This window comes from Benincasa hispida, chromosome 9 (assembly GCF_009727055.1).
Source record: "Benincasa hispida cultivar B227 chromosome 9, ASM972705v1, whole genome shotgun sequence".
NCBI classification, from domain to species: Eukaryota; Viridiplantae; Streptophyta; class Magnoliopsida; order Cucurbitales; family Cucurbitaceae; genus Benincasa; species Benincasa hispida.
The window spans coordinates 43,295,438-43,304,947 of record NC_052357.1 but is presented as its reverse complement, the minus strand read 5'-3'; the positions used below and the strand labels follow the sequence as shown (position 1 = coordinate 43,304,947).

The following is a 9,510-nucleotide window of genomic DNA, read 5'->3' as shown; positions in this document are numbered from 1 at the left end:
TCAGATACTATTGATAAACCTATCGATACACCAATAGAGTAAAATTGGAATAAGATAGGGTAATTAAATTTTTTGCTATACTTGCAAATTTATTGAAAAAAATACAACAATTACTAGATTTACAAATATGCTAATGTCTTTTTTTTCTATTTTTGGAACTACTTACAAGTGGAAATAACTAATAATTACGTTTTGTTTTATGAATATGCTACAAAACATACATTCAAAAATAGTGAAAAAAAATACGAAATACTCTTTTGCTTTCTTTTTGGTACAAATCATTTTAAAACTTTATATTTTTAGAAAACCACCCCTAAATTATGCAAACAAACAACTCATGAAATTACTTAAAATTACTTGAGAAAACAAGAATCCAGAAAATCCTCTGTCCTAAAAAAAACCAACTAGTGGAAAACCTTTCCATATAATTCATGTCCATATTTATTTGGAGAAAAATCAACAAAAGTAATACTTCTTAATTTTTGTCCAAAATTGTGACTCTCTATTCGTATATCATTGAAGCTGAAAGAATGGCAAATACAAAGATGAATTTCTCTTCATTTACCTTGTATCTTGTTTTATTGTTCACAATTTCTCTGAATTCACTTCTTATCTCTGCAATAATATCCGACAAATCCGCCTCCGAGATTGACGTACTATCGTCATTGTATATCGTCTACACCACTGAGAGGCCTAGCAACGAGAAACCTGAGGCATTTTACATCCAAATCCTAGCTTCTGTTCTTGGCAGGTATGATTTCAATGATAAATCATTCAAAAAAGCCTGCCACAATGTGGGTAGACGAAACATTATTCAATGAGGTTATCAAAATAACGTTCGTAGTTTGCATTGTTGGATGTAGATTCTAAAATTTACATGCTCTTAACCATCGCGAGATACAGATTTAATATGCAAGATGCTCTCTTCAAATTAGTTCTCGTCACTTACCGTGGATTATTATTAGGAGCATCCACATTTAAACGACAGGATCATCGAATAATTTTTCGTTTTCTAAATACTCCTTTGTGTGAAATGATCCTGGGATAATCTAGGGTGAATTTTTTGTGTCATTTTGTTGTTTTGTTGCAGTGAAGAAGCTGCTAAGAAAGCTCTTGTGTATAGTTTTAAAAGTTCTATGAATGGCTTTGCTGCTAACCTGACTCCTGATCAAGTCAAGAAGATTTTGGATAACTATCACTCGTTAACAATAGGATTTTTTTAATAACAACTTAGAATGTGATTAAATATTCCCTCACATTTATTTTATATTTTGGGACTTTGGCAGCACAACCAGGAGTTCTAAATTTTGTACAAGGCGTTAATTATGAATTGAAAGCAACAGGAAAAGAGAATAATGATGTATATAAGAACTTTAAGTTCTCTGTTGAAATTTGATCTGTATGGTATGGATAATTTACTTCGATGGTTTATATTTAGAATTTAGTTCATATAGTTTGATAAAACTTTCACAGATAGTCCTAATGGTGGGAATTATTTATGATGATTTTACTAAACTATAGAGATTATTTGACAGATTTTATTAAACTATAAAGACTACATTCTAATTTTTAAAGCTATAGAACCTAAATTCTTAATTTATCCAAAACATAGAGATCAAATTTAGAATTGAACCTAAAATGTATTCGGTGTTAAACCATCAACTTAAGGTGTTTTTATATATGTTAATTTAAATTATAGTTGATGTAAGAGTTGAAATTTAGTGGTTTCATTCATCAATTTATCACAAAGATTGGGTTATTTAATTAACAACCCAATCTACTTATCTTAAAAAGTCAGCCAAACTCCCTATAGGGAGAACTAATTCTTTATATGATGAATTAATTCATAAATTAACTAATTAACGGTCATGAGATACATTCCATATATACTACCTAGTTAATGGTATTAAGCTCAAGGATTTATTAGTATGATTAATTAAACTAATTAAGTTTAATTTTATCGTTTTCCTATTTCTAAGGCACATTTGCTTCAATAGGATGAACATGGAAAAACCTTACATTCGACTATAACCATAACTCGGCCTATTGCTAATCAAATTAAGCTTGAGTTCAATGACAATTATGAATTTTCAACATGTGCGTAGTTAAAGTGAGCATACAAGCTAACCAATGCGTCAACTTACTCAATCAAGCATGTTCATGAATCAAAAAAAGACAAAAATAGTAAATTAGAAAAACCCATAGCATTACATTCAAAATCTCACAAAAACCAAAGGGGTTGTTTGGGGCATTGACTTGAGCTCATATGTCTGGATTTTCTATGTCTATGGAGTTTATATGTTTATGGAGTTTATGTCTCTATTTGGAGTGTGTAGTTCTTTTGTTTGAATTAGAAATTTTGTGTTTAAGGTGCTGAGTTGAGTTAATGTCAGGGCTATCTAGTGTAATTTCTTCTAACATAAAGGGGTTGTTTGGAGTGTTGAATTTAGATATGATGTCTAAAGTTCATATGTATGTGGAATTCATGTCTGTGGAGTTCATATATCTATGTTTGGTGTGCGAAGTTATTTGATTTGAGTTCGTATGTTTGTCTTTAGAGTGTAGAGATAAGTTCATATGTTCGAGATATCTGGTGCATTTTTTTTAACTCTAAATAATTTGTTTATTCCTAATTTTTCTCCCATGAATTTTTTCTTATTCTTCTTAATTCTACTTTCAATTTCTCTAAATTTGGAGGTTCAGAGAACAAATCCCCATTTTCATTAATTCTTGCCAAAAAATGTTTCAGGAAAAAAGTCTCTATTTTATGGGAGTTTTTTTTTTTTTTTTGTTACAAACTTTTCGAAAACCTACATACTTTTTCAAATATTCTTAACACTTATTTAATATGTGAATTCAAATAAATAAAAATATATTTTACAATTTTTTTATATATAAATATTGCATTTAACATAAACAAAATACTATATGATCAACAACCCTACAACAAACTTTAACAGTCATCGGTCTTAAAATAGTTGGAGGTGGTTGGCAAAGTTGATTACCAAAGATGATTTTTGCCGGAGTTTGTAGTCGGAGGTGGTTGTCAAAGCTTGAAGTTGGTACATGAAGGTGGCATTAGAGTTGGCCATTGGAGTTTGTTGTTTGAGGTGGTTGTCAGAGCTCGGAGTTGGCCGTCGAAATTGGTCGCATGAAGAAGGTTGTCGAAGTTATTCATCGAAGATGATTTTTGTCGGAGTTTATAGTCGAAGGTGATCGTCGGATCTTAGATTTGGTCACACAAGGTGGTTTTCGGAGTTGGTCTTCCGAGTTTGTTGTAGATGGTGATTTCCAAAGCTCAGAATTGGTCGTTGGAGTTTTCGGACCGGAGTTGTCATTGAAGGTAGTTGCTGGAGCTCGCAATTGGTTTCTAGAATATAGTAGTAGTAGTTGCCAATAGTGACCGATGGGTAAAGTCATTGATAACATTGGAAAAAAATGATAGTTATGGTGAAATGGGGTGAGTTGGTAAAATATACCAACTCAACTTCTCCAACATTTAAAGTTGGTGAGCCAAACATTGAGTTGGTATATTTTACCAATCTAACTAAACTCATGTTTGTGAGCCAAACACCTCCAAATAGTCTGTTTTTATGGTGATTGTTTTTGTTTGGTGGGTTGCATTTTGTTTCACTGAGGTTTTTTTAAGGTACACATGTATTGTTCGGAGTTTTGAGTAATGAGTTTTAAGGTTTACTTTTGGATCTTGTATTTTAATTTTTTTTAATTAAGCAATCATTTTACAAATTTGTATATGTGAAGTTTTAGTTAAATTAGACAAAATTATATTGGATTCATTGAAACAAAACAAATTTGGATTTATACTGTGAGTGGAATATCTTCAAAATGTAATTGTACTATAAGGACCTTATTAATGGTTATGTTACATATTTGACACAAAAAATGACCACAATCTTCGACCCGCTTATATGGTACAAAAAAAATTATATATGGCCAAAAAATGGGCAAGTCCACCTACACAAAAAAGTTACATTAAATGTTCATCAAAATCTTCTATGTAATAGATATGTTCGACAACTTCCTTTTACCTCAAAAACTCTCATGCATACATATATTTTTGTCATGATACAAGCCTCTATTTGGATTAACTAAAAAAAAAATTTCAAAAAGTCATTTTCATTTAAACGCTTTTGACAATCATGTGTTTGACAACTCTTTCTCAAAATTGTTTTTATATGCAAGTATGTTTGGTTTGTTATATGCTAAAAGTGTTTTTATTATTGTCAAATTACTATAAAATACTATGAAGTATTAATTTAAAATAATGGTCATCGGGTTTGGTAGAGGTGACTACTAACGGAGGTTGCTAAAGTTGGCTGCCGACAGTCGTGCTCAGATATGGTTGGAGTGGTTGCCAGTCGGTTTTATTCATATGTTATTTCTCTTCTACTGTTTTTTATTTTTTTTTTCAATATAGTACTAAGTAGACACATGTATGGTTCCTTTTTTAATGTGTGTTGCAATGTCATGTCGAGCGGTCGACATCCCTCCCTAAGGATTTCTTTTAAGGTAAAAACTTTTGAGTTGCCACCAACCATTTTAAGGTATGATTGGTCACCCATTAAAAAAATAAAAATAATCTATTTTTCCAAAGATAGAGGTCGTTGAGTGTATGGAAGGTATTAGCACCCTACAACACCTATTTTAAAAAGACGTTTTACTCTATGATCCAAAATTGTAATGAAAATTAACAAAATGAAAACTTATAAGAATTGACTAGTCATACAATTCCCAGGTAGAGGTGTTCCCTTACGATCAACTTAAGTACCTCAACCTAGACAGAATTATTACTTTAGCCAATTATGTTTAAAATATAAAAATTGGTAAGTTTAAATAAAAAGAAATGTCTCACCAAGTTTCACTAAGTTATAGTGTGTAACCCGAAGGTCCACAAATCAGCCATAGACATGAACCCGAAGGAACATGAACCAGTCATAGTGTGTAACTCGGATGTACAAAAATCAATCATAAACATGAACCTGAAGGAATATGAATCAGTTATAGTGTGTAACTCGAAGGTCCACAAATCAATCATAGTGTGCATATATACAGTCGTATATGTACACCTGCCTAGATAAGAGAAACTAATAGGAACCTTATAATTTAACATGCATCCGTTTTCATATAACTCCTGTGTTATATTTTATAATCATTTATTTTAAGGACATAATTTCATATATATACTCAGTCAACAATACAATCATCGTAGACAAAACAGCCCAATCCAATTAGTAAATGCCATTAAGTCATGTAGTTCAATCAGTCATAGACTATCAATGCAAACAGTCTAGAATAATCAATCAAATCAGTCTGAACAGTCTCAAGAAATAGTTCAAGTATTCTTAAGTAAACAATCCAAGTGGCAAGGATGACTGGTTCGAAGGCGAACTAGTAGAAAGATACTTACCTCAAGTTTTAACCAATACAAGTACAAACAACCTTAACTTTTATTTGCCCAAAAGGTCACGAACTAAGTCCTAAGTGATAAACCAAAAATTAAGATTTCCAAAATAAACCCAAAATTCCAAATCACCCAATTTAATTGTTATAGTATAAGGGTGAATGATAGCATGTTTGCTTGGTTATTACACGTTATATAAAAGTTATGTATAGTAATGACCGGACTTTGCATGAAGCATGACACATAGGTTACTTTATTAATGTTATAAACACCTTGTTGTGCGCAATGGTTTTTTTTTAGTTGTTTCTTTTTAAAAGTTAAAAAGAAATTAGAACTAAAAAGAAATAAGAAAGCATGCATGCTCACTTAGGTTTAATTCATGGTTTTAAAATGTTTAAAACTTGGATCACATAGACCTAAGATCACGGTTCTAATATGATTAGCAACCCTAAGGCTTTAATCTTTTTCATCAGTTTAATAGGATTAAATTGACTAATAAAAGGTTAAAGTGTATGAAATCTATTTATAAGGGACCTTTTGTTGAAGGCGGGTTCTGTCTAGGCTGGGGTATTTAAATTGACAGAAACGTAACTGAATTAGATAGTTTGATACATGCATGCAAGTTAAGGACAGTCTATTAAAGTGTTTAAATGTGACTACTTGAACTTGTTCATTTTTCATAGACAAACGTTGTTTATGAGCAGAGTATTAAAAAGACGACTTAGAATAAAATCAATAGCCGGATTGTCTAGGTTAATGAACCCCTAGGTAGATCATTCAGTGGGAGGTGTTTGGGGAATAAGATGCTTCACTTAAACCTTTCACGTCTCTCCTAAATAGTTCACACCGTGAGATCTACCCTCGGCCTCGAGGCACCTTTGGCGTGTCCCTCTAACAGATGGTTTTTAGGTAGGTCAATATCAAGGTGGATGGAGAGAGTGTTTATAGTAAGTGGGAGCGGGAAGTGCAACAGCATATCCATCGGTCTCCCCCGTTGAGTTGAATAAAGTTACTACACATCACCTCGAGGCACCCTAGGAGTGTCCCCCTAAAGGATGGCAGTTTTGCACGTTTCCTTATTTGATCTCCTATAAGACGATAAGGTACCTTAGTCTCTTGTCCTAATCTACTTCTTCCCTACGGTAGGCTCATTAGGGCAGGACTCTGATACCAAAAACGAGGGGTCACACTTACGCGAAATTATTAAAGGTTAACAGTTCTGGACCGAAAAATGTGGTTGTTAGGTTCAGTTCCAAAAGTTGGTTCTGCCTAATGGTTGAGAATGTCTCATCCCAGCAAAGGGGCATCTGATCACCCTACCGGTGACGTTTGTCCTGACTCACTAGGGCATCATTACAAAATAGAAGTCTTTAACTTAGGGTACTAGAAACTATTTTGCAAAAATGATTGGTTTAACGTGGTTTAGCAAAAATCTAATAAAGTCTTGTTCGTATTTTCAGCAACAACTTTTTCAAAATGGCTACAGCCACATTAGCTTTGCTAAGCGTCAAAAAATTAACTGTGTTACATGGAAACATATGATCACGATGATCCTAATCATCGAGGATCTCATGTTTGCTCTTACGGAAGCCTGTCCTCCTATTCTAGCTCCAAATGTCGTTCGAAATGTTCGGGAGGCATACGAGCGATGTACACGGGCAAATGAGAAGGCCCGAGCCTACATCTTGGCAAGTCTTTCTGAAGTCTTGGCCAAGAAACATGAGCCTATGGTCTCAGCGCGTGAGATCATGGAGTCCCTACGGGGGATGTTTGGACAACCGTCTGAACAGCTTATGCATGAGGCTCTTAAATACATATTCAACTCCAAAATGGAAGAAGGCACCACTGTTCGTGAACATGTGCATAACATGATGGTCCACTTCAATGTGGCGGAGTTGAATGGGTCTACCATCGATGAGGGTAGCCAGGTTAGCATAATCCTGCATTCTTTGCTGGATAGCTTCCTGCACTTTGTTAGCAATGTGATTCTTAACAATGTGAAATATAACCTTACAACTCTCCTCAACAAGTTGTAGACCTACCAATCTTTACTGAAAAGTAAGGAGAGGAAGAAGGGTGAGGCAAATGTTGCTTCATCCTCCAGAATATTCAATAGAGGTTCGACCTCAGGAACGAAGTCTGCATCTTCTACTTCTAACTCTGCAAAGAGGAAGAAGAATAAGGGTGGTAAGGGAAAAGGGAAGGCGCCTGCTAACCCATTGCCTGTCGCCTTAAGGAGGCGTCCACCGGTTGAAAAGGGAAAGTCTTTCCACTGCAATCAGGATGGACACAGGAAGAGAAACTGTCCTCGCTATTTGAAAGAGAGGAAGGCAACCAAGGCCGATAAAGGTAAATATGATTTACTATTTCTTGAAACTTGTTTAGTGGAGAATGATGATTCTGCCTGGATAATTTATTCGAGCGCCACTAACCACGTTTGTTCTTCTTTTCAAGAGATTAAATCCTGGCGACAGTTGGAGGCTGGTGAGATGAAAATTCGAGTAGGCACCGGGCACGTCGTCTCAACTATGGCAGTGGAAGGGCTCCAGTTAGCTTTACAGAATAGGTTATTAGTTTTGAATGATTTATATATTTTTCCCAAACTAAAGAGGAACCTAATTTCTGTAAAGTGTTTGTTGCAATGTAAATACATTGTTAGTTTTAATGTAGATAAAGTGTTTATTCATAAAGATGGTGTTATTATTTGTACAGCAAATCTGGAATCTAATTTATATGTGCTAAGGCCGTTAGCCATTAATTCCCTCCATAACACAGAATTTTTTAAAATTCCCATAACTCAAACAAAACGTCGATGTATTTCTCCAAAAGAAAAAATCCATCTTTGGCATCTTCATTTAGGACATATCAATCTCAATAGGATTGAGAGATTGGTGAAGAATGGACTTCTAAGTGAGTTAGAAGAAAATTCTTTACCAGTGTGTGAGTCTTGCCTTGAAGGTAAGATGACTAAACAACCTTTTACTGAAAAAGGTTATAGAGCCATGGAGCCACTTGAGATAGTTTATTCTGACCTTTGTGGTCCTATGAATGTGTGAGCCCGAGGTGGCTATGAGTATTTTATCAGTTTTACTAATGATTACTCCAAGTACGGGTATGTTTATCTTATGCAACGGAAGTCTAAATCCTTTGAAAAGTTCAAAGAGTTCAAGGCTGAAGTTGAAAACACATTGGATAGATGGATTAAAACATTTCGATCGGATCGAGGTGGAGAGTTTTTGGATTTGAGATTCCAGGACTATTTGATAGAACATGGAATCGTTTCTCAACTCTCAGCGCCGAGTACACCTCAGCATAATGGTGTAGCGGAGAGAAGAAATAGGACCTTGTTGGACATGGTTCGTTCGATGAGAAGAAATAGGACCTTGTTGGACATGGTTGGTTCGTTCGATGGTGTATACGTACTCAACTATGTTCCCTCTAAGAGTTTTTTTTGGAACACCTCTGAAGTTATGGAACGGCCGTAAAGCTAGTTTACATCACTTCCGCATTGAAGGTTGCCCTGCACGTGTGCTTGAGGCTAATAACAAGAAGTTGGAACCACGGTCGAGGTTATGCCTCTTTGTAGGCTACCCCAATGGTACACGAGGGGGTTATTTTTATGATCCGACAGAAAATAGGGTGTTTGTTTCCACGAACGCTACTTTCCTAGAGGAGGATCATATAAGGGAGCACAGTCCACGAAGTAAAGTCGTGTTAGGTGAGCTTTCCAATAAAACTACTGAGACTTCAACAAGAGTTGTTGAAGAGCCTGCTACATCTGCAAGAGTTGTTGATGGGAGTTCATCTAGTAGTTCGGTTCCACGTCAAGATTTGAGGGAACCTCGACGTAGTGGGAGGATTGCCAACCCACCCGTTCGCTATCTAGGTTTCACGAAAATCCTTGCTATGGTAGCAGATGGCGACGTTGAGGATCCATTGTCTTATCAAAAGGTAATGGAGGATGTTGACTGGGATGAATGGGTCAAGGCGATGGATGTTGAGATGGAGTCGATGTACTTCAACTCAGTATGGAATCTTGTAGATCAGCCTGATGGGGTAAGACCCATAGGTTGTAAATGGATCTATAA

The 9,510-nt window shown here is 35.1% G+C and overlaps 1 protein-coding gene across 1 annotated transcript; it reads left to right on the top strand.

Moving 5' to 3' along the window:
• The first annotated feature begins 530 nt into the window (after positions 1-530).
• Positions 531-1,396, top strand: LOC120084736 (subtilisin-like protease SBT3.13). Its single transcript, XM_039040560.1, has 3 exons — positions 531-751; positions 1,091-1,185; positions 1,284-1,396. The coding sequence occupies exons 1-3, from the start codon at positions 531-533 to the stop codon at positions 1,394-1,396; spliced, it is 429 nt and encodes a 142-aa protein (XP_038896488.1).
• The last annotated feature ends 8,114 nt before the right edge of the window (positions 1,397-9,510 follow it).

Excerpts from the sequence above, each read along its gene's own strand:
- LOC120084736 (XM_039040560.1), top strand. The coding sequence starts at position 531 with ATGGCAAATACAAAGATGAATTTCTCTTCATTTACCTTGTATCTTGTT. Across the intron at positions 752-1,090 it reads CTAGCTTCTGTTCTTGGCAG|TGAAGAAGCTGCTAAGAAAG; the intron begins GTATGATTTCAA and ends GTTTTGTTGCAG. Across the intron at positions 1,186-1,283 it reads TGATCAAGTCAAGAAGATTT|CAGCACAACCAGGAGTTCTA; the intron begins TGGATAACTATC and ends TTGGGACTTTGG.